This window comes from Podarcis vaucheri (genome assembly GCF_965113315.1).
Source record: "Podarcis vaucheri genome assembly, chromosome: 3".
Classification (NCBI taxonomy): Eukaryota; Metazoa; Chordata; class Lepidosauria; order Squamata; family Lacertidae; genus Podarcis; species Podarcis vaucheri.
This window is the reverse complement of record NC_138761.1, coordinates 671,738-697,513: the sequence shown is the minus strand read 5'-3', so window position 1 is coordinate 697,513 and position 25,776 is coordinate 671,738. Positions and strand designations below refer to the sequence as shown.

The 25,776-nt window shown below is 47.1% G+C and overlaps 1 protein-coding gene across 1 annotated transcript in view; it reads left to right on the top strand.

The window, feature by feature from the left end:
• Window positions 1-24,512, top strand: part of LOC309529507 (uncharacterized protein) — a 76,559-nt gene extending 52,047 nt beyond the window's left edge. Inside the window, exons 2-6 of the mRNA XM_082217790.1 lie at window positions 4,598-4,673; window positions 19,445-19,527; window positions 20,249-20,375; window positions 20,956-21,886; window positions 22,811-24,512. Of these exons, the coding sequence (XP_082073916.1) occupies window positions 4,613-4,673; window positions 19,445-19,527; window positions 20,249-20,375; window positions 20,956-21,886; window positions 22,811-22,877 (1,269 nt within the window). The 5' untranslated portion in view covers window positions 4,598-4,612 and the 3' untranslated portion in view covers window positions 22,878-24,512. The remainder of the gene's footprint in view (window positions 1-4,597; window positions 4,674-19,444; window positions 19,528-20,248; window positions 20,376-20,955; window positions 21,887-22,810) is intronic.
• Window positions 24,513-25,776: the final 1,264 nt, after the last annotated feature.

The following is a 25,776-nucleotide window of genomic DNA, read 5'->3' as shown; positions in this document are numbered from 1 at the left end:
TGCAGATTTCATTATTTCCGAGCCTGCTAATGCAATGCACGATTGGCTATCTTCATACACTTGGATAGGCAAATCTACTTTGCAATCTAGATCTTTTAGTATCTGTATAAACCACATGATTTCATTGCATGCTAGCGACAGGCTCCCATATTCTGCCTCACAGGATGAGGTCGCAACAAATCCTTGTTTCGTTGACCTCCACCCAATTATGGAATTGGCAAACATCATAACCATTCCACTCGTAGATTTTCTGGTAGCTACACAGCTTCCCCAGTCCGCATCAACAAATACTTTTAGTTTTTCGTCTTGTGTACTAGATATCTTCAAACGTACATTTAATGTCCCCTTTAGATATCTGAGAAGCCTTTTCAAAGCACACCAATCGGCAGTGCTGGCTTTAGATACACGTTGACTCAGAACATTTGTAGCACATGCAATATCTGGCCTTGACCACTGGCTTAAATACAATAGTGATCCTATTTTTGAGTGATACAACTCAGGCTGATCAAATTCATCATCACACACTGTCTTTGGGAAATCTGGTGTCATGGGAGTCTGAACTGGCTTGCAGTTTTCAGTGCCAAACTGCTCTATTAAATGAAGAATTTTCTCTTTCTGGCTCAATAGGAAGCTTCCATCAGCTTCCTGCCTTACTTCTACTCCCAAGTAATTGCTTACAGGCCCCAAGGCTTTAAGCTTAAACCTCTTTTCCAGTTGACTTGTGAGCTTCTGGATCTCATCTGTGGAACTCCCTGCCACAAGCAAATCATCAACAAAGACTAAGAGCATTAGATATTTGTTTCCTGTCCCCTTGGTGTACAAGCATGGATCAGCCACACTCCTTTTAAAACCAAGTTTTACAAGGGCTTCATTTAAACACTGGTTCCAACACCTTCCACTTTGTTTGAGACCGTAAACAGCCTTTCTCAAACGCCAGACTGCACCATTCTCCTCTTCAAACCCAGGGGGTTGTCTCATTAACACTTCATGGTCTAAATTTGCATGCAGATATGCAGCATCAACATCAAAATGGTGCACTGCTAGTTGTCTTAGAGCAGCAATGGAAAGCATTAAATGAAAAGTTTCACTCTTTACAGTGGGAGAAAACACTTCATCATAACTCTCCCCTTTAATCTGAGTGAACCCTCTGGCTACTAATCTGGCTCGAAAACGTGGTTCCCCAGATGCAAGGGTTTTCCTTTTGTAAACCCACTTGCATGACACCACTCTGCCACCCGGGGGCAGCATTATGACCTCAAACACTTTGTTACATTTAAGAGAACCCTTTCCTCCTTTTTCCCGCTTTTTACAAACACTGACAGGTTATGGGCCCAGTGTTTCTGAGCATGTGCAGAGTGCAAAACGACTGACAGCATCTGAGCAGGGAGCTGGTGAGTCCTGGTGGTGTATGAAGCCAGTGGCTGTGGGTTGGAACAGTTGGTGGCAAGCTGTAACTGTCTGTAGCGACGCTGGAGCAGCTAGGATCTGAGAATCAGGAAAGCACTCAGTGTCGGCTACTGGAACAGTTTGAACTGCTAGAGGACCACAGTAGGCGACTCACAGTCGCGGGCCGGGGGGGAGGGGTGGCATTATTAATCTGGGAAGATTGTCCTTTCAGGGCTCTACCATCGCCATCGATCCCCGGCATTGAATGTGTTGGCCTAGTGTGGGGCTCCGAGGAGAGCTTGGCTGTCTGGCTGGTGTACCGGCCACCTAGCGCACCAGCAGCCACCCTGTCAGGCCTACTGGAGGCGGTGGTTGGCTGGGCCTTGGAGTTCCCTAACCTATTGGTATTGGGGGACTTCAACATCCATGCTGATGCCACTCCCTCCTCACAGGCTCTGGACCTGGTGTCTTCCATGGCGACACTAGGGCTCTCCCAGTTTTTTTCGGGCCCCACACATCAAGCAGGCCACATGCTGGATTTGATCTTTGGCGTCGGTATAGATGTGATCATGTCTCCTTCGATGAAGGTGCCATGGTCTGATCACTACGCTCTGAAAGCCACGATTGAATTTCTACCCCCACCCTGCTTAGGTGGCGAGCCGATTTGGGCTCTCCCACAGTGGCTGATGGACCCTGATAGATTCCGTCAAGCCTTGCGGGACCTTGCTCCCCCTGGCGACTCATTGACTGAGCATGTTGAGGGCTGGAATACCCAGCTCCTGGCAGCCATCGATGAGATCACACCTAAGCGCCCTCTGCGACCCCGCAGAAACCGGGCTCCCTGGTTTACCGAGGAGCTCTGGAAAATGTAGCGGGACCTCAGACAGCTAGAGCGAGTATGGCGGGGTGCCCGTGACGGAGCCTCAAGAACATCTTAAAGGGCTTTTATGAAAACCTATGAGATGGCGGTGAAGGCTGCTAAGAAGTCTTACTTCTTGGCCTCCATTGCATCCGCTAGCTCTCGCCCGGCGAATTATTTAGTATAATCAGGTCTTTAACGGCCCTTGAGGGCCAAATTTAAATAACAATTTGGCACACAGCTGTGAGGCATTTGCGAGCTTTTTTGCGGAGAAGGTCTTGTTGCTCCGCCATGACCTCCCTGCCAATTTGGATACAATAAAGGAACTGGAGGCCCCTCGACTCTCCTCAGGTCCAGTATTGGACCACTTTGACCGGATATCCCCAGCCGATGTGGACAGACTCCTCTGAGCTGGAAAGCCCACCACCTGTCCTCTCGACCTGTGCCCGTCTTGGCTGATTAGAGCGTGTCCAGACAAGGTGCGGGCCCTCCTGGGGGATATCATCAATTTGTCCCTTGGCACGGGGACATTCCCAGGGGAACTGAAGGAGGCAGTGGTGCGCCTGCTCTTAAAGAAAACATCATTAGATCCTTTAGATCTATCCAATTACTGCCCGGTTTCTAATCTTCCGTTCCTGGGTAAGGTGATTGAGAGAGCGGTTGCTGAACAGCTTGGTAGGTTTCTGGATGAAACATTGGCTCTGGATCCATTCCAGTCCGGCTTCCGTGCTGGTCATGGGACCGAGACGGCTCTGGTTGCCCTAACAGATGATCTTCGTAGACAGCTGGATCGAGGCGGGTCGGGGCTGCTGATTCTTCTAGACCTGTCAGCAGCCTTTGACATGGTCGATCACGAACTCCTGGACCACTGCCTTGCCAACGTGGGGATCTAGGGCACAGTCCTTCAATGGCTGCACTCGTTTCTCTCTGTTCGGGGACAGAGGGTGGTGCTTGGGGGGGAATTGTCATCGCGCCACTCCTTGGTATGTGGAGTGCCTCAGGGTGCGATTCTCTCCCTGATGCTTTTTAACATCTTTATGCGCCCCCTCGCCCAGCTTGTCCGGAATTTTGGGCTGGGTTGCCATCAGTATGCCGATGACACCCAACTCTATCTGTTGATGGAACGGCCATCCTGACTCGGCCCCAGACACACTGACCAGATGTTTGGAAGCTGTGGCTGGATGGTTACGTGGGAGCCGTTGAAGCTAAATCCTTCGAAGACAGAGGTCCTCTGGCTGGGACGGAGCGATATGGGATTGAGGGGGCAATTCCCATCTCTTGCGGGGGCGCAATTAGTGCCAGCACCATCCGTTAAGAGTTTGGGTGTAATCTTCGACACCTCCCTCTCTATGGAGGCGCAGATTGCAGCTATAACAAAGGCGGCATTTTTCCATCTCCGGCAAGCTAAGCAGTTGGCTCCTTACCTCTCTCGCCCTGACCTAGCCACTGTGATCCATGCGACGGTCACCTCCAGACTTGATTATTGTAACTCGCTCTACTTGGGGCTGCCCTTGAGACTGACCCAGAAACTCCAGCGGGTGCAGAATGCCGCAACGAGACTCCTTACGGGGTCTTCGCTGCGGGATCACATTCATCCGGTGCTATACCAGCTGCACTGGCTCCCGGTGGAGTACAGGATCAGGTTTAAGGTGCTGGTTTTAACCTTTAAAGCACTATACGGCCTAGGACCCTCCTACCTACGGGACCGCCTCTCCTGGTATGTCCCACAGAAGAACTTACGGTCTTCAAATAAAAACATCTTGAAGGTCCCAGGCCACAGAGAAGTTAGGCTGGCCTCAACTAGAGCCAGGGCTTTTTCAGCTGTGGCTCCGATCTGGTGGAACACTCTGTCACAAGAGACCAGATCCCTGTGGGACTTGACATCTTTCCACAGGGCCTGCAAGACAGAGCTGTTCCACCAGGCCTTTGGCCAGGGCACTGCCTGACTCCCTCCCTCGGCAATCTTCGCGGACCTCTGGCCCAATGGTTGCCAGTGGCTTGATTTGAATTAAATTTATAATGAATGATTTTAGAGTGTTGTTTGGGCTGTACTTTTGTACTGTTTTATTGTTGTTAGCCGCCCTGAGCCCGGCTTCGGCTGGGGAGGGCGGGATATAAATAAAATTTATTATTATTATTATTATTATTATTATTAATATTATTATTAAACTGCTGGAACTATAATTAGAGATATAATGAGAGATAATCTCCCAAACTGCTCTCCTAACGGCTCACCACCTTTTGGGAAGCAAGGGTTGAGATCTGCTCCCCTAAAGTGCTTTCTTCGGTCATTCCTGTTCTAATCCTTCTTCCTATTCTCTGTTTTGATCCTTGTTGCTCTTTCCGGGAAAGGATCTGTTTGCAGAAATGGACCCAGATTCCTCTGAGACACAGAGGTCTCCGTTGGACACCAGAGGGAGACCACTGGGTAAGGAGAAGCGAGTTTTTCTTCTCATTCTGTGGCTCTTGAAACTATCTGTGGGTTCTGTTCATCTTTGGGGGGGGGAAGCACTTGGGGCCAAGAGCCCAAAGGAGGGCAGATGTATTTTGACCCAAAGTAAGTTTGAAATGAGTACAAATGTCTAAGTGCACTTTGCAAGGAGACTTCCGGGTTGGCGCGACCGGCTAATGGCGGATTCCCTCCGAGCTCCGGAGGGAATCCGCTTGACAGGGGGCTGGGTCTTGCCGTGCCGGCGACACGGGGACCCTTAAAAACCACGGGCACGGAGCCCGTGGACATGGTGACTCGGCGGGCACCGTAAGCGCCCTCCCGACTCTTGAAGAGCCTTTTAAAAGGCTATGGAACGGGTGCCGGGGAGCGGCGTGGTGCTGTGAGTCTTCTGCTTCCCCTTCCGAGCGAAGCCGCATGCCATTTGTTAGACAGCGCTGACTTCTTCCTGCAAAAATTTGGACTTAAAATCAAGAACAACCACCCGTGAGTAATTTGGAAATTGGATTACAAATACCTCGGTTTTGGATTTGGCACGAGCGGGGGAGGTGAAAAAAAGGGAAGTCCGCTTCCCCCCTATTGTAAATAGTTTAAAGCAAGGATCTGTCAACTAAGGTTGCGGGAAGAATTGTTGTGATTGGATAAGGATATAAATTCCACGGATTTAAAGGACTAAGCTAATGTGCTGGAGGACAAGAGTTTACTTTGTTTGGATTAAGTATCACTTTTCTCAAACCCGGGAGTAACCCGTAAAAAGAGCCTGCTGAGGATCTACAGAAAACTTTTGACAGCTGTCAAATTAGATTTCAAAGTTGAAAAAACCGAAAGCTTAAATTCTAACCGGTTATATTGTTACAAAATATTGAAGAGGACTTCCGGTCAGCGCCAGCGTTTAATGGCGGTCCTCCCTCCGAGCTCCGGAGGAGGACTGCTTCGTGAGTTCGGGTCTTACCCACTACAGCAAGTGGGGGACCCCTAAAATCACAGGCGCGGAAGCCTGTGAACAAGAAGACTCAGTGGGCACCAGAAGCGCCCCCCTTTACTGCGAAGGAGCCTTTTTAAAGGCTTTGGAACGGCATCGGGAGAGCGCGGAGCTGAGAGTCGCAACCCAGCTCGCGGAGCGGAGCCGCGTCGCCATGAACGGAGAGCGCCGATTCCTTCCTGTAAATTGAAATTGGATCGAAAAACCCGTGAGTAGGACTGAACGATTGGTTGGAACTTTAAAATTTAAATCCGAAATTTGGCTGGAAACGGGGAAGGTTAAAATTAAGGAAGTCTGCCTTCCCCCGACTGCATGACAGATAAAGCAACGAAACGTTAAAGCTGCATCCGAATGAAAGCATTGTAGGACTGTTTAAGCCTGGCATTGGACATGAATCTCCCCCCTAGCAAGCAGGGCAGAGGGGAGAAAAAGTAACTTTATGAACCTGCATGATCTATTTAAAAGAGAAAAGTTCTCCGCTGTCTTAATCCCCTGAAACGGACTGCCAAAATAACACACCAGGGCAGTGAACTGACTTTAGAAATTCGTTATGTCAGGGGTTCAGGAGCAGAGGCGCGGGCAAGGGAGGAAACAGAGAGCGAGGGGGAGGAGTCCGAAGGAAAGATGAGTGATGACGACGACCCGAGATCTCCGAGTCTTTCCAGTGAATCGGAAGATTCACAGAAAGGAGCGTCAGTGGCCAGAGCAAGGGGGGAGCCTAGGGGGACACCCCAGGAAGAAGGGACCAGAGGGGATTCAGAGAGCAGCAGTTGGAAATCGGGGCCAGCGTCCCCAACAGAGCGCAGTGGGGAGGAAGGGCGCCAGGTATCGGGATCCGGCGGCTCGCCACAGGAGGGAGAGCATGAGTCAGGAGTGGCCACACCTCCATCGGAGAGAGAAGAAACGGTCAAGCGGAAAGTGGAAGGTTGGGCGCACGCGCCAAGTTCAAATGCACAGGAAGGCGGCACAGTAAGCAGCCCGGAAAGGGAGCCAGGTCCTAAAGCCCGCCGCAAGGAGACAGAAGGGTCCGGGGGGTCAGCGTCAGAAGAGTCCAGGAAGGAAGAGACCACGGGGGGCAGAGGGACCCAGAGAAGAAAGGAAAGGTGGAAAAGGTGGAGTAAGGCTAGGGTATTAAGTTGGTGTACAGGAGGCGGGGACTCAGATGGAGCTTCGCCGGTCTAGCTTCTAAGACGTAGAGCTGCACACTGCAGCTTGGAAATGGAAACTGTAACTCAATAAAGACTTTTATAAAGTGAACGCTGGCTAGCGTGATCCTCTGTGAGCTAGGATCTGGAAGCAGCTCTGACAGTAAGCTCCGTCTCAGTAGTTTTGGCACCTAAAGCCTCGCAGCGAGGGGTGAAGACTGGTGCCTACTCGCGAGCTCACGAACAGCAGACGAGATGACTGCCGAACAGCAGATAGCGGATCTGCAAGACGCAGTGACACAACTGAATGCCGAGATACTCGCATCCAGGAAGAGAGAGGGGGAAGCAGCTGCCGCCTACAAGGATCTCCAGATCAGGTTGGAAATGCTTACGAAGCAAGGGCAACTGACACCCAGACCGGAGGGAATTGGGTTGGGGAGAAGAGCAGGCGGTCTAGTATCTCACTTCGATGGGAATTTACAACAGTACCCCAACTTCCGAGCAGATGTACAGTGTGCGCTGCAACTGCTGGATAAGGACTTTCGAGATGAGCAAGAGAAGGTGGGGTTTATCCTGTTCCATTTGCATGGAGATGCTAAAGCATGGCTGCGCAATTTGTGGAGAGATAAGGATCCGGCGCTCCGAAGTGCGGATGCCTTCATTAAAGCAATGGATGCGTGCTTTTTATCAAGCATAGACGTGGATCTTGCCCGGAAAGAGATACATGGACTGAAGCAGGGGAGGGCCAGTGTAAGGCAGTATCATGCCCGCTTTTTTGCACTGGTCAGTGCCCTGGAATGGGACAGAGATTCGGCTCCAGTCAGAAACCTTTTTTGGGAAGGCTTGAGCGGCGCGGTTAAAGACGAAATTGCGAGGGGGGAGAGACCCCAGAGCACGCAGGAGATCGTTCAGAGGGCGCTGACGATTGGGGTGCGTCTGGAAGAACGTCCATGGAGCAGGGACGAAGGGCGTGGAGGGCGAGAGCCAGCGAGAGGATTTTCCTTCGTTCCCAGGGAAGCAGCGCGTGCGCAATCCACACCTCCGCCAGGAGGGGGAGCGGAACCGATGGAGGTTGGAGGTGCCAGGGCTCAGTCAGCGAACAGAGCCCTAGCGCCGGGAGCAGTCAAAGCGAAACCTCCTAGAGGGAACCGGAAGTGCTACATCTGCGACAGCCCTCAGCACATGGCGAAGGAGTGTCCCCAGAGGATCCACAAGCACACTGCAGCCTCTGCAATGGTGACTGCAGCTACTCAGCACAAAGAACCACAGCAGGGAAACGACGGAGTCTGGCTGGAGACAGAGGCACTGGGGCCCAGCCAGACGAGTCAGTAAAGCAGTCCCCAGAGATTTTGCAGCCCACAGACCCCCTCCCGCCCAAACCAGTAGTGCAGCTCACCGCATCGCTCCAGCTACCCAATGGACTCACAATGGACGTGCCAATCACCGTTGACTCAGGAAGCAATGCGGACTTTATAGGGCAAGACTTTGTCGATCGGCACGCTATACAGTTGCTGCCTGCCACGCTGCCCCTACAGGTCGTCACGGTGGATGGCAGGGAGTTGCTAGGGGGGCAGGTGGTGAAGCAAACGCCACCAATGGTGATGCGACTTGGAAATCACAGGGAAGTCATCAGTTTTAATGTCACCCAACTGTCGGACACGCCTATTGTATTGGGCATGAGTTGGCTGGACAGGCACAGTCCGACGCTGGCTTGGTACCAGCGGCAGCTGATCTTCGGCTCTTCCTATTGTGCTGAACACTGCATCCTGCCCCGGCAGGAGGGAGAGGAAGAGGAGTCACAGCTGCAGTTGGGGACGCTGCAAGCAGTCCCCCACAAATACGCAGAATTTTTGGAGGTTTTCTGCGAGAAGGAGGCGGACAAGCTACCCCCACACAGGCCATATGACTGCAAGATTGACCTCCTGCCAGGGGCGGCGCTGCCAAAAGGGAAGCTGTATTCCATGTCTGAGGACGAACTACAGGAACTAAAAGAGTTCATAGATCATAATTTGGAGCGCGGTTTCATCCGAGAGTCCAAGGCAGTGGGGGGCAGTCCTGTATTCTTTGTCAAGAAGAAGGACACGCCCCAAAAAAGACTCGTAGTGGACTATCGGACCTTGAACGCGATGACCAAGCCGTCGGATTTCCCCATGCCCAGGATCGACGACCTCCTCGCGATGGTGCGCAAAGGACGCGTGTTCACCAAGTTGGACCTGCGAGGGGCGTACAACCTCATTCGCATGTGGGAAGGCGATGAGTGGAAGACAGCCATGTTCACGCCCCTGGTCACCTACGAATACAGAGTTATGCCGTTTGGACTGCAAAATGGCTCCCACTGTTTTCAAGCTTTCATGCATCACGTGTTAGCGGGGCTCCTCTACAAGAAGTGTGTCTGCTTCCTGGATGACATCCTGATATTTTCTGAATCGCAGCAGGCCCACGACCTAGACGTCAAGGAAGTGCTGAGCAGACTACAGCAGCATAGGCTGTACGCCAAGCTGGAAAAGTGCCAGTTCGACATGTCGGAGGTGGATTTCCTGGGCTACAAGTTGTCGGACAAGGGGCTCGCCATGGACAGCGCCAAGGTTCGCGCGGTGTTGGATTGGAAAAGCCCGCGCAACCGGAAGGAGGTCCAGCGGTTTGTCGGCTTTGCGAACTTCTATCGCAAGTTTATCAAGGGGTTTGCAATGCAGACGGCGGCCATCACAGACACGCTCAGCTCCAAGAAAAAGAAGTTCATCTGGACGGAGCAGACGGAGCAGTCCTTTCAGGCACTCAAGCGTCTCTTCGCGTCGGAAGAGCAGCTGCTACATGTCAACCCCAGCAGACCGATGAGGGTGGAGATGGACGCTTCAGACAGAGCCGTGGGAGCAGTCCTGTTGCAGCAAGACCCGCAGGGGGCTTGGAGGCCGGGAGCGTTCTACTCCAGGAAGCTCAGCAAGTCGGAACAAAACTACACCATCTGGGACAGGGAGTTGCTTGCCATTCATGCAGCATTCAAGGCGTGGAGGCACTTCCTGATCAGCGCCAAGCACACAGTGCAGGTCTGCATGGACCACAAGAATCTGGAGCACTGGCGCACGGCGCGGTTCCTGAACCAGAGGCAGATACGTTGGGCAGAGTTCTTTGCGGACTTCGACTTCCGAATAGAGTATGTCCCAGGAGACACCAACGTCATGGCGGATGCGCTATCCCGAAAACCGCAATACCTCGAGGAGGCGACGCCAGCGGCGGCCATGCACATCTTTGCACCGACAGCGTGGGCATGTGCTTCGGCAACAGTTGACCTGGATGCGGTACGGCGAGCGTTGCAGGACGACTCCTTCGCGCAAGCAAAGATGGCAGAGGTGCACAGGGGCACGGCGACGAACGACGAGTTCCAGGTGCGCGATGGATTGCTCATCCGTAAAGGGGCCATCTACGTGCTGGGAGACGAACTTCGCGCCAAGGTACTGCAGCAGTTGCACGACGCGCCCACTGCCGGGCACTTTGGCACGGAGAAGACGATGGAATTAGTCGCTAGAGACTTCTGGTGGCCCAGAATGCGAGGGGAAGTCGCGGACTACGTGGCGAGGTGCGACACCTGCCAGAGGGCCAAGCCAGTGCACAGACCGCCGGCGGGACTGCTGGAACCGCTACAAACCCCGTTCGAACCATGGGAGAGAGTGGCCCTGGACTTTGTCACGGATCTACCCAGCTCGAGGGGCAAGACAGCAGTGCTAGTGGTGGTGGACTTGTTCACCAAGATGGCACATTTCATTCCGTGTGCGAAGGTGGCCACGGCGGAACAAACCGCCAAACTGTTCATAGATCACGTGTTCAAGGTTCACGGTCTGCCACGGTCTATACTGTCCGACCGGGGGCGACAGTTCATCTCGAACTTCTGGCAGAAGCTGATGGGCTTCCTGAACGTCAAGATCAACCTGGCGTCGGCGAGACACCCGCAGACCAACGGGCAAGCGGAGCGAGTCAATGCCATCATGCAGCAGTACCTGAGATGTTATGCAAATCAACAGCCTGCAACGTGGGTGGATTACCTGTCACTCGCCGAGTTCGCCTACAACAACACGAAGCACGTGTCCACAGGGATGACGCCGTTCTTCGCCAACAATGGGAGGCACCCCAGAACCTTCCCGGGGCTGGAAAGAATGGGGGAGGGGGAGCCGCAGGCAGCGGACGCGTTCGCGTCGGAGTTGCAGGAGGTCCACGATCAGCTCCGGCGGCAGCTGGAGCTAGCTAAGCACGCATACAAGGTGCAAGCGGACAAACACAGGAGGGTTGGCGAAGAGATCCAAGTGGGAGACTGGGTCTGGTTGGCAGCCCACGCAGTGCCGGCCAGATCGTTAGCAAAGAAGAAGCTAGGGCATAAGCAACTGGGGCCCTACCAAGTCGAGGCACAGGTCAACCCGGTGGCTTTCCGGCTGACACTTCCGGAGGGATCCAGGATGCATCCGGTGTTCCACAGATCGGTGCTCACTCCCTACAAGGCACCTCACAGATTTCAGGAGCCAGGAACAGCACCGAGTCCGCTCCGGGAGAGGACCGAGCAGGGGGGATTGCCACAGGAGGAGCCCATCAACGAGGTCACAGAGATTTTGGACTCTAGATGGGGGGAAGAGGGGGTAGAATACCTTCTCGCCAGAGAGGGCACCCCGGCCAGTGCCAATTGCTGGGTGCAGGGCTACGCTTTGGAAGACCCTCTGCTCAAGGACGAATTTCATGCCCTCTTCCCACACAGGCCCATGCCAGCCGACTTTTTCGACGACTGGCTTTTCACACCGACACTTTCATCCAGCACGTTCCACGGGTTTGAATTGGACGTGGAACATTCACTGGACACACGCTCCCCGGAAGAGTCACCCTCGGGATCGGCCTCGGAAACCTCGTATTGGTGGGACGATCGACCAGAGGAACAGTGGCGCAGGAAGTGGCTGGAGGGTCCAGGTCGAGCGACGGACCCAGGAGAGACCGAGGCAGAGACTGACTTGGACGTGTTCGGGGAGGATCTTGGGTTCGAGCACGGCGGCACAGAGATGGAAGCGGAGGTGACCGTCGTCGACGAGCGCAAGGAGGAAGAACCGGAAGTCTTCAGTTGGATGCCCGCCACGGAAAGCGAACTGTATCCGGCATTCGCCCCATGACAATGGAGCACCCAGCACCCACACCTGAAGGAGGGGAGGGGGAAGGGGGGGCTTCGAGGGGGGATGGATGTCAGGGGTTCAGGAGCAGAGGCGCGGGCAAGGGAGGAAACAGAGAGTGAGGGGGAGGAGTCCGAAGGAAAGATGAGTGATGACGACGACCCGAGATCTCCGAGTCTTTCCAGTGAATCGGAAGATTCACAGAAAGGAGCGCCAGTGGCCAGAGCAAGGGGGGAGCCTAGGGGGACACCCCAGGAAGAAGGGACCAGAGGGGATTCAGAGAGCAGCAGTTGGAAATCGGGGCCAGCGTCCCCAACAGAGCACAGTGGGGAGGAAGGGCGCCAGGTATCGGGATCCGGCGGCTCACCGCAGGGGGGAGGGTATGAGTCAGGAGTGGCCACACCTCCATCGGGGAGCGAAGAAACGGTCAAGCGGAAAGTGGAAGGTTGGGCGCGCGCGCCAAGTTCAAATGCACAGGAAGGCGGCACAGTAAGCAGCCCGGAAAGGGAGCCAGGTCCTAAAGCCCGCCGCAAGGAGACAGAAGGGTCCGGGGGGTCAGCGTCAGAAGAGTCCAGGAAGGAAGAGACCACGGGGGGCAGAGGGACCCAGAGAAGAAAGGAAAGGCGGAAAAGGTGGAGTAAGGCTAGGGTATTAAGTTGGTGTACAGGAGGCGGGGACTCAGACGGAGCTTCGCCGGTCTAGCTTCTAAGACGTAGAGCTGCACGCTGCAGCTTGGAAATGGAAACTGTAACTCAATAAAGACTTTTATAAAGTGAACGCTGGCTAGCGTGATCCTCTGTGAGCTAGGATCTGGAAGCAGCTCTGACATGTTATAAGGCTACATAGTTGAAGTTTTACTTGACACAAAGTTTTGGGATTTAGCTGCTACAATATATTGGACTGCGTTGAAAGAGAAACTATTGAGAAAAAGTGTTGCAGCATTTATACTGAAGTTTTCTGGTTTCTTTGTTCTTTGTTTTTTTGTTTCCTTCACTTGGACACTTCAGTTTGCTCCCTCTAGAGGGTTGAAAAGTAACAGTTGTGGAGCACAGATTAAGACAGTGGGATTTTCCATCAGGAAATTGTTCCTGTGGGAACGTCCTTGGGACATGAGTGGCCCAGCAGAGGAGATAACTACTAGAGCTAAAGCAAAACAGCAGCAACAACAACAAAAGAAAAGAGGCTCAATATCAAGCCTAACTCCAACAGGAGCAGCTGGGCAAGAAAAAGTGACAGCTACTTCCATGGATTCAATGACACAGGCGTTACTCAAGATAAATCAATCTCTAGAAGCTCTGACAAGGCAGAGCACAGAAAATTCACAAAAATTAACAGAACTAACAGCAAGGTTGGACTTGAATATGAAAAGTGTGACATCTAATACAGAATCCATTAACAAGCTGATTGAAGAAAACTCTGCAACACGTAAAATTGCAGAGGACGCCAGAAATATTGCTGGAGAGACAGAGGAAAAACTAGAACCGATCGCCAAAAAAGTGTATGAACATGATGCTACCTTGTCTTTGCTGGAATTACAGAGAAAGGAGAGAAATTTGAAATTAAGATTAGTTCCTGAAAGTGAAGGGGACAGCCTTGCGGAGTTCCTCACACAAGAGTTTTCTGACTTTTGGCAGGAAGAACTGCAGGAGGAAGAATTTAAGATAACAACAGCATTTAGATTGGGCAGGAGACAGAACAGAAAGACTCCGAGGGACTGTCTGATTACCTTTAGATCCAAGGAAGAAAGGGACAAAATATTAAAACTACATTACCAAAAGGCCTTGGAAATTGGAAATTCTCATATACAAATCTTCAAGGACATCCCTAAATATATTCTTGAGGTGAGAACCTTCTACAAAGATCTGGTCTACCTGCTGAAAAGGAACAACATACTTTTTAGTTGGGAGTTCCCACAAGGACTGTCCTTTAACTACAAGGGAAAGAAGGTGAAAATAAAGACAATCCAAGACAAAGAGAAATTTCTGGAGAAAAACCACGAGGATTTGCAGAAGGGAACGGTAGACCCAACTTCAGAGGTAAAAGGGGCGGTAGATATCCTGAATCTATCGTTTGGACTTAATCTACCATCAGAGGAAGAGCAGCAACTTGGTGCGGTGGGAGGTGTAATTGACAAATAGCAAGATGGCCCTGCAATTCCTTAGTTGGAATTGTAATGGGCTGAACATGCCTACGAAAAGACGGCAAGTTTTTCATATTTTGAAAAGAGAACAATTGGATCTGATTTGTTTACAAGAAACCCATGTGACCAGGGTACACAGGAAATTACTTATAAATAAAAGATTAGGACAAGAATTTATTTCATCAGATAAAGTTAAGAAAAGAGGAGTGGTGATTTATGCAAAAGAGAAACTGGCCCCAAAAATGATGTTTAAAGATGAACAAGGAAGATATATGGCAATTGAAATACAAATACAAGGAGAGAAATTTTTAATAGTTGGAATTTATGCACCAAATGAAGGGAAGGCGGAATTTTTTAAGAAGCTCCATGAAACTCTGATGGACTATTTGGACTATAATGTAATAATCATGGGAGATATGAATGGCGTGGTCTCTACAAATATGGACAAGGCACAAAGACAGACAATTTCTAAGGAAGGGAGACTTCCGAAGACCTTCTTCGAAATGACTGAAAATATGGACTTAATAGACATTTGGAGAACAAGAAACCCTCTCGAAAGAGAGGGAACTTTTTTCTCTCAAGCAATGATGACCTGGACCAGAATTGACCAAATCTGGATTACTAGTGGGCTGGCTCCAAAGATCAAGAAGATAGAAATCTGCCCAAAGACTTGCTCTGACCATAACACCGTGAAGATGGAAATGAAACCTACAACAACTGGCCAATTTAGATGGAGAATGAATGACACCCTGTTTCGAGACGAGGAGATCCATAGAAAGGCCCAAAAAACCTTAAAGGACTATTTTGAAATAAACTTAAAAACCGATGTAGAAAAAAGAGTGATCTGGGACGCAAGTAAAGCTGTGATGCGAGGATTCTTAATTCAACAAAATTCAGTGAAAAAGAGAAAGCAAAATGAGAAGAAGGAAAAGATCTTGGAAAAGATAAAAGAAGGAGAGAAGAAATTGAGATCAAAACCAAAGTCCCAGGAGATTTTGAGAGAGATTAAGTTATACCAGACACAATATATGGAATTGATGAATCAAGAGATTGAGTGGAAGATAAAACAAATGAGACAAAAGACATTTGAATCTGCGGATAAATGTGGCAAACTTCTGGCTTGGCAATTGAAGAAAAGACAGAAATTAAATACAGTTACAAATCTAGAAGTGGATGGAAAGAATATAACTAAACCCAACGAGATTAGAAACTGTTTTTTGAGCTACTTTAAAAAATTATATTCACAAGGACCGCAGAATGAAGAGGACATAGATGAGTTCCTTAAAAAATATGGATTACAAAAAATCTCTTATCAAAGTAAGGTGGATCTAAACCAGAGAATAACAGAACAAGAGATAGAAGGTGCCATTCAGAACATGCAATTGGGCAAATCTCCAGGACCAGATGGACTGACTTCCAGATACTATAAAGCTTTGAAAGAGTGGTTGGTACAACCGTTAAAGGAAGTCTGTAACGAGATTTTGGAGGGGAAAGGGGCGCCAGAATCATGGAAAGAAGCTTACATTACACTCATACCAAAGACAGAGACTGAAAAGACTCAGCTTAAGAACTACCGCCCAATATCATTACTTAATGTGGATTACAAAATTTTTGCAGACATTTTGGCAAAAAGATTGAAAAAAGTGTTGATGGATTCATAAGGACCAAGCAGGCTTCCTCCCAAAAAGACATTTATCAGACAATGTGAGGAATATAATAGACATTTTGGAACTATTGGAGGTGAACATAAATACTAAAGCAGTACTGATATTTGTGGACGCAGAGAAAGCCTTTGACAACATTTCTTGGAGTTTTATGAAAAAGAATCTTCATGGGATGGGGGTAGGCCAAGGATTTGAGAATGGTATGGGTGCGATATATTCTGAACAAAAAGCTAAGTTGATTGTAAATAATGTGATAACTGAAGAACTTAAGATAGAAAAAGGGACACGACAGGGGTGCCCAATCTCCCCACTACTTTTTATCTCGGTTCTGGAGGTGTTGCTAAATATGATTAGAGATGACCAGCAAGTTAAAGGTGTACAGGTCGGAGCAAAACATTACAAGTTAAGAGCTTTTGCAGACGATTTGGTACTAACTCTACAAGAGCCAGATACTAGTACAAAAAGGGTGTTGGAGATAATTCAAGAATTTGGTCAGGTGGCCGGATTTAAACTGAATAAACAAAAGACTAAAGTTTTGGGGAAAAAATTGACAGTTATGGAGAGGGAGGAATTTCAGAATAAAACAGGTTTGACAGTGGTTAAGAAGGTGAAATACCTAGGGGTTCAACTGACATCTAAAAATTTGAACTTGTATAAAGACAATTATGAAAAATGTTGGTCAGAAATAAAAAAAGATCTAGAAATATGGTCAAATTTGAAATTGTCAATGTTAGGCCGAATTGCAGTTATTAAGATGAATGTATTGCCTAGAATGTTATTTTTGTTCCAAACTTTGCAGATTCTTGACAAGATGGACTGTTTCAAGAGGTGGCAGAAAGATATTGCGAAATTTGTCTGGCAGGGCAAAAAGCCCAGAATAAAATTTAAAATACTGACAGATGCAAAAGAAAGAGGGGGATTTGCCCTGCCGGACTTAAAATTGTACTATGAAGCAGCAGCGTTTTGCTGGCTGAAAGAGTGGATGCTCCTCGAGAATACAGACATTTTGGATTTGGAAGGTTTCAACAACACATTTGGTTGGCATGCATACTTATGGTATGATAAAATCAAAGTGCATAGGGCTTTCAAAAACCATATTGTTAGAAAAGCATTATATAATGTTTGGATAAGATACAAAGATTTGTTGGAAAACAAAACCCCTAGATGGTTGTCACCCTTAGAGGCTAAGGCATTGAAAAAACTCAATATGGAGGCCGAATGGCCAAAGTATTGGGAAATCTTGGAACAAGATGGAGATAAATTGAAGTTACAGAGTCACGAGAAGTTGAAACCTAAAGTACGAGATTGGCTCCATTATTATCAAATAATGGAGGTTTACAAACAGGACAGGAAAATTGGCTTCCAGGTGGAGAAATCAAAATTAGAAACTGAACTGTTAGAACCCAATACTAAGAACTTGTCAAGGATGTATAATTTGCTGCTGAAATGGAATACACAAGACGAAACAGTGAAATCAGCTATGATTAAGTGGGCACAGGATATTGGTCATAACATTATGTTTGCTGACTGGGAATGGTTGTGGAACACCGGGATAAAATTTACGGCATGTAATGCCTTAAAGGAAAATATTATGAAAATGATCTATAGGTGGTACACGACCCCAGTCAAGCTAGCAAAGATTTACCATTTGCCTGATAACAAGTGTTGGAAATGTAAAGAATCTGAAGGTACTTTTTACCACCTTTGGTGGACGTGCCCAAAGATTAAGGTCTTCTGGGAGATGATATATAATGAAATGAAAAAAGTACTTAAATGTACCTTCCCTAAGAAACCAGAAGCCTTTCTCTTGCGCATTGTCGGCCAATTGGTGCTAAAGAAAGATAGAACTTTCTTTATGTATGCTACGACTGCAGCAAGAATACTTATCGCAAAGTATTGGAAGACACATGAGCTACCCACCTTGGAAGAATGGCAGATGAAAGTGATGGACTACATGACACTGGCTGAGATGACTGGCAGAATCCGTGATCAGAGGAAAGAGACGGTGGAAGAGGATTGGAAGAAATTTAAAGTTTTATCTTAACTATTATAAAATTGATGAATGCTAAAATGTCGAGGTGTTGAGAAAGAAAAAGGGATTACAGTGACATAAGACTAAGTTGTAGAAAAGACTAAGAGGACATATATTTGATAAAATTACTTAGAAGTTGCTGAAATAATTTTGGAAATTGGGATGCAGAAAGGGGAGGTATGGGGGAGTCCGAGAAAGTAGGGTTATGAAAAAAAGGTTATGAAATTATACATGTTTGTTTGTCCTTTTATTTGTTTGTATTGTTTAAAAAACGTCGTAAAACCAATAAAAAATATTAAAAAAACAACAACAAAATATTGAAAGTAAAGAAAGACTGATACAAATAAATCTGACTTTTGGATCGGAAGGGAAGAGAACATTAAGTAACCAGAATCCCTCTAGAGGGGATTCTTGGACATTACAAGAATGGAACTAAGACAGGGAATACAGGAAATACGAGCTGGCTTGAAAGAGCTGATCTTTCTCGTGGGAAAGCTGCGAGAGATGACCGAGCAAGGCCAAGTTTTGTCTACGAGCCCTATAAACCCGAAGTTAATAGAAAACATACCTACTGAGTTGGAAAGGGACTTGATGTTCAAAACACAGGCAACTGGACAAGAAAAGGAACCAAAGATTGAGGAGGAAAAGATACCTGTTAAACAGGAGGAGCAGAAAGAAGGGATGGCTGAAACGTTACAGAAGTCAAAAGAGAGCTGGAGACCTGCCAAGATGAACTCTAATTTGACCAAGGTGAAAACTGGACTATTTGGGACATATAGACTTAAGAAACAGAGCTGGAGCACCACCTTTAAACAAGTAGGCCTTGCTGGAAGAATCATGGTCAGCATTGAGAAAGTACTTCTTCGATCTTGGGTGTTTAGTATGAGAGACTTTCGAAGAAACCGGCTGAAAGGGACTGAGAGAGATTTGAGAGCCTCGGACGTAAGGTCACCAGGCTAAAAAGATGGACTAACTGGACTTTGGTTTGGGATTGAAACCGGGGAGAGAAGGGTGGGGTTTAGAAGTCCAAAGGGGGCCTGATTTTTATTTTGCAGTGTAAAAATTATATGTTCTTTACTATCATAAGAATGGGGAATCCGTGGATGGGAATTAGGGACAACCTTAGGAAAGGTTTTTTTTTTTTTTTTACTTTGCTTCTATATCTCTATATAAGAGTTAAGGTATATATTCTAAAAATTGCTAACTAAATTAAATTAAGGTATAATAATGAACTAAGGTTTAAATTTATTACAAAGAATTACATTAATAAATTATGGTTAAGTGAACTAATAAACTATGTTTAGGACACTAAGGAAAAAACTTGCTTGAACAAACAATTGGAGTTGGAATACAATAAGGGGAGACGTGGGGAAGTCATGAAAAGAAGGTATTGAAAATGAGTGCTAAAAGGTGGAAACTTTTTTGTTGTTTTTTGTGTTTTCTTTTGGTTTTTTCTTTTTTTCTTTTTCTTTCTCTGTTTTGCTGTTTGTAACCTTTTGAAACTTTAATAAAGATTATTATAAAAATAATAATAAATGCACTTTGCAAGAAAGACTTTTTCGAAGGCCCATCTGTCGCCTGAAATGTGCTGCTGAAGCTCTGAGAGACGCAGGAGCTGATGGCTTCCCTTTGACTTTTGTCTCTCGCAGGTGACCGAAGGATGCCCCCCAGACCTCCTCATCCATCTTTTCATGAGAACGGAGGAGAAGCAGCAGCTGTGGAAACAGATCTGGTATGGGGAAAGAGCTTTGTGGGGAAAGAGTCAGAGGAGTGGGGCAGCCAGGGAGCCTCTGGGCCGGAAAGAATTTCTCCTCCTCTTGGCTTCCGTCAAAGCCTCTGTCCTGAACAAAGATGGACAATGCCACTCAGGAAGGTTTATGTGCTGACAGGAATGAACAGCCATCTCTCTTTAACTGGGCTTCGGAATGTCACTTTTATTATTATGATTTATGAGTAGTGCAGTTATATTTCTATATTGATCTAATCAGGCTTTTAAGCAGTTGAGAAGCCATAGCAAACAGTGGCCGGGATTCACCTCAGCAGCCCCATCAGCTGTAGAAGGGGAATCCCCTCCTCCCCCTCTCTGTGCCCCCATGAGCCCCTTGAAGTTGGCTGTAGGGCAGAGGGAGGGTCCCATCGCCCCCCAAGCATCGCACAGTGGGAGTAGAGAAGGGATCGTTCTGTCTGGCAGACAGGAATACTTCCACAGACAGAATAATTTGAAGAACAGCATGCGGAGTTCCACCCATTCACTCAAAGATTATTACCCATCATTAGAATGCACAGTAAAATAAATCAGTTGAAATGCTAAAACAGGCATCCAGACCTAAAACGTGCAGCCAAATAATCCCATGAAAAGAACACAACAAGGAATGGGCAGAAAACAACTGAGCAATGTATAGTGGATAATCTTTATGCTGTCTCAGAAGAGGACCTTTTTCCTTTTCCTTCAGGGTCCTCTGTGCTTTGAAGATGTCGCTGTGTATTTCACGGAGGAGGAGTGGGCGTTGCTGGATCCTGACCAGAGAGCTCTGCATAAGGAAGTCATGGAGGAGAATCGTAGGATTGTGGACTCTCTCAGTAAGGATTCCTGCTGGACTATAATATATGTTTTGAAATACACACACACACCCACCCAAACCCACAGACCCCTACCTCCACCTGTGAGAATCCTGCAATATTTTGATGGCGCTTGACAGCATCTGGGATTCTCCTTCCCCACAGCTCACCTTGAATCTACTGTTCTGTCTGCAAATATTCTTGCCCCACATATGCCTTTTTAAACCATGACCAGGCTGCTCTGAGCTGTCCAGACCTTCTGGAATGTAACTTTCTGTGTGGTGGCAGAAGAAGTAGCAGCTTCTGTGAGGTTTTGTGTTTCTGCTTCAATCACTTTCTGGTTGACCAAAGAGACAACTGGCCTTGCAGATGGAGGAGATTCCATGATTAGGCCAAACAAGATCCTTCCCGGAAGATGCCAGTCTGTTTGAATCTCAGGTTCCCATCAATCTGTGCGTCAAGGAGAGTCAACAAAGGCAGTGAACCCTGTAGTAAGACCTCAGATCTAACTCCCTTCCGTTCTTCATCGATCACAAACATTCATTAGCAGTCTTCCATAATTTCTTCCTAAGGCTCTAATGTGTTTCTCTCTTTGATGCAGGTGGAGATGGATTGGAAATTATGAACAAGGGGAACCGTGACAACATTCACACAGTGGGGAAGTTGTATAAATATTTGGAGTGTGGAGAGAGTTATAGTCTGAGCTCCCATTCTACTTCCCATAAAATATATACTACTGGGAAAATTCGTTATTGGTACTTGGAAGATGGTAAGACAGTTCGTCAGAAGACATTTCTCACTTTCCCTAAAAGAACTCACAGCAGGGAGAAACCCTATCAGTGTTTGGAATGTGGGAAGAGGTTCAGTCACAGGGCTGTGCTCAAGGCCCATCAAAGAAGTCATACAGGAGAGAAACCCTATAAGTGCTTGGAATGTGGAAAGAGCTTCAGGCAGAAAGCTAAGCTCACAGATCATCAAAGAATTCATACAGGGGAGAAACCATATCAGTGCTTGGAGTGTGGGAAGAGGTTCATGCAGAAAGCTAATCTCACAGCTCATCAAAGAATTCATACAGGGGAGAAACCATATCAGTGCTTGGAGTGTGGGAAGAGCTTCAGTCAGAGGGGTCATCTCACTTCCCATCAAAGTATTCATACAGGGGAGAAACCATATCAGTGCTTGGAATGTGGAAAGAGCTTCAGTCACAGGGCTGCACTCAAGGCCCATCAAATAATTCATACAGGGAAGAAACCATATCAGTGCTTGGAGTGTGGGAAGAGGTTCAGGCAGAAAGCTAATCTCACAGCTCATCAAAGAATTCATACAGGGGAGAAACCATATCAGTGCTTGGAATGTGGAAAGAATTTTAGTCAGAAGTATACCCTTGCTTCACATGAAAGAATTCACAGAGGAGAGAAACCATATAAATGCTTTGAATGTGGACGGAGCTTCGTTAGGGGCTACCATCTCACTTCCCATCAAAGAATTCACACTGGGGAGAAACCCCATCAGTGCTTAGAATGTGGGAAGAGGTTCAGGCAGAAAGCTAATCTCACAGCTCATCAAAGAATTCATACAGGGGAGAAACCATATCAGTGCTTGGAATGTGGAAAGAATTTTAGTCAGAAGTATACCCTTGCTTCACATGAAAGAATTCACAGAGGAGAGAAACCATATAAATGCTTTGAATGTGGACGGAGCTTCGTTAGGGGCTACCATCTCACTTCCCATCAAAGAATTCACACTGGGGAGAAACCCCATCAGTGCTTAGAATGTGGAAAGAGCTTCAGGGAGAAAGCTAATCTCACAGCTCATCAAAGAATTCATACAGGGGAGAAACCATATCAGTGCTTGGAATGTGGAAAGAATTTTAGTCAGAAGTATACCCTTGCTTCACATGAAAGAATTCACAGAGGAGAGAAACCATATAAATGCTTTGAATGTGGACGGAGCTTCGTTAGGGGCTACCATCTCACTTCCCATCAAAGCATTCATACAGGGGAGAAACCATATCAGTGCTTGGAATGTGGAAAGAGCTTCAGGGAGAAAGCTAAGCTCACAGATCATCAAATAATTCATATAGGGGAGAAACCACATAAGTGCTTGGAATGTGGAAAGAGCTTCAGGGAGAAAGCTAAGCTCACAGATCATCAAAGAATTCATACAGGGGAGAAACCATATCAGTGCTTGGAGTGTGGAAAGAGCTTCAGGCAGAAAGCTAATCTCATAGCTCATCAAAGCATTCATACAGGGGAGAAACCATATCAGTGCTTGGAGTGTGGGAAGAGCTTCAGGGAGAAAGCTAAGCTCACAGCTCATCAAAGCATTCATACAGGGGAGAAACCATATCAGTGCTTGGAGTGTGGGAAGAGCTTCAGGCAGAAAGCTAATCTCACAGCTCATCAAAGAATTCATACAGGGGAGAAACCATATCAGTGCTTGTAATGTGTGAAGAGCTTCAGGAAGAAGAAAAGTCTCACTTTCCATCAAGGAACTCACAGCAGGGAGAATCATGTTATTTGAAGATGGGTCTCCTATCTCCTCTCAATCTCCTCTTTTCCAGTCTAAGCCTACCCAGCTCCTTCTATCGTTCCTTAAAAGGCTAGGTTTCCAAATGCTTGATTATATTGGTCACCCTTCTCTGCACAGATTCCAACTTCTCAATATCCTCCTTTGATTGTGACATCCGGAATTGAGCACAGGACTCCAGGTGTGGTCTGACCAAGGCAGAAAGGAACATAGTATTACTTCCCATGACCTGGATATTAGACGTCTGTTGATATAGCCTAAAATAGCATTAGCTTATTTTGCTACTGACTCACCTTGTTGACTCACGTTAAGCTTTTGGTGTCCTAAGACCCTTAGATCCTTTTCACATGTGCTGCTGGCAAGCGTGGTGTTTCCCATAGAATCATAGAATTGTAGAGGTCTAATGGTCTTAGTGGACCACAAGCTAAACATGATTCAATCGTCTGATGGCATCCAGCATGGAAGGAGTGCCTCCGTTTTTTAGCATTTTTAGGGTTAGGGTTCCACTGCGGGAGGCAGTGGAAGACAGGAGGGCCTGGCGTGCTCTGGTCCAGGGGGTCACGAAGAGGCGGACACCACTCAACGACTAAACAACAAGCAGTCTCTGCTCTTTTTGCCTTCCCTGGGAGGAAGGTGGAGTGGATGTCTGAAACTCAGTGTCCAACTGAAACTCAATCCAGATAAGCCTGAGGCAGTTAGTGGGTGGTGCCCTAGACCAGACGGCTGGGAGATGGCCTGCTCTTAAAAGAAATTAAATTGGTTTTACATAAAGTTATACATAATAACTGTAACCTTTCCAAAACATACAAAATATCAAGGTTCTTTCAAACCTTCAGACCTTCCCCCACACGGGTTCCAGTTCTGAAGATGTTATCTTTTCCCTTTTCCCTGCATCTTTTACCATTATCCATCTCTTATGTCATCATAGTAACCAAAGTTCAGTTCACATTGCAAGTGTCATTGCATCCCTGCCCGTGATTTTAACTGTCTACAGTGGTCTTTCAAGTATACAATAAAATTATTCCAGTCTTTTAAAAATACTTGTTCTTCCTGGTTTCTGATCTTTCCCCTTAGTCTCGCCATTTCTGCGCATTCCATCAGTTTGGTCTGCCGCTCTTCTTTAGTCGGTACTTCACCTTCTTTCCATCTCTGGGCCAAAAACATTCCCGCTGCCGTCATTCCCTACGTAAACAGTCTCTTATTTCCTTTGGGAATTCATCACATATATGACATTATAAGAGAGAAGCCTCTGGTTTTCTGACAAAGGGTGAGGGGAGAGACTCCATCAGGCAAGGCCTCCTTCCACCTGCCTTGCCCACCCTCTGCTTCTCAATGTGTTTTGTATTGTTCTGTCTACTGTGGCTTGCCGTTATAGTTTAGATATTATTGTAATTGTTGAGCGGATTACTGTTTAACTTTTATATGTTATTATTATGTTATACTACTCTAATTAATGGTTGAATGTTGCTATTTTGATGTACGCTGCCCATTTTAAAGTTATGTTTTGTATTGCATTAGATTGTTAGAAGATGTACATTTTCTGTTTCTTCAGCTTGTATACCGCCTTGAGTATTGTAAGATAGAAAGGCACTATACAAATTAAAATTGATGATGTTGATGATGACAAAAGTTTTCTTAAACGCTTTCTTTAATTCAGTATATATCATTTCCCAGAACACTTTTACCACTCCACAGGACCACCACATATGATAAAAGGTACCTTCTTTCCTTCTCCGATAAAGAAAACAATGCCCGACCTCAAGAATTTGGAGCAAATGATTCAGCAAAGGAAACACAGCCCAGAATAACTAAGGAGACAGTACAAGAATATTTGGCTAGTTTAGATGTATTCAAGTCTCCAGGGCCAGATGAACTGCATCCAAGAGTATTAAAAGAACTGGCAGATGTGATCTCAGAACCACTGGCAGTCATCTTTGAGAATTCCTGGAGAACAGGCGAAGTCCCGGCAGACTGGAGGAGGGCAAATGTTGTCCCTATTTTCAAAAAGGGGAAAAGAGAGGACCCAAATAATTACCGCCCAGTCAGTCTGACATCAATAGCAGGGAAGATTCTGGAGCAGATCATTAAGCAAACAGTCTGTGAGCACCTAGAAAGGAATGCTGTGATCACCAATAGTCAGCATGGATTTCTGAAAAATAAGTCATGTCAGACTAACCTGATCTCGTTTTTTGACAGAATTACAAGCCTGGTAGATGAAGGGAACGCAGTGGATGTAGCCTACCTTGATTTCAGCAAGGCATTTGACAAGGTGCCCCATGATATTCTTGTAAAGAAGCTGGTAAAATGCGGTCTTGACTATGCTACCACTCAGTGGATTTGTAACTGGCTGACTGACCGAACCCAAAGGGTGCTCATCAATGGTTCCTCTTCATCCTGGAGCAGAGTGACTAGTGGGGTGCCACAGGGTTCTGTCTTGGGCCCGGTCTTATTCAACATCTTTATCAACGACTTGGATGATGGACTCAAGGGCATGCTGATCAAATTTGCAGATGACACCAAACTGGGAGGGGTGGCTAACACCCCAGAGAACAGGATCACACTTCAAAACGACCTTGACAGATTAGAGAACTGGGCAAAAACAAACAAGATGAATTTTAACAGGGAGAAATGTAAAGTATTGCACTTGGGCAAAAAAAATGAGAGGCACAAATACAAGATGGGTGACACCAGGCTTGAGAACAGTACATGTGAAAAGGATCTAGGAGTCTTGGTTGACCACAAACTTGACATGAGCCAACAGTGTGACGTGGCAGCTAAAAAAGCCAATGCAATTCTGGGCTGCATCAATAGGAGTATAGCATCTAGATCAAGGGAAGTAATAGTGCCACTGTATTCTGCTCTGGTCAGACCACACCTGGAGTACTGTGTCCAG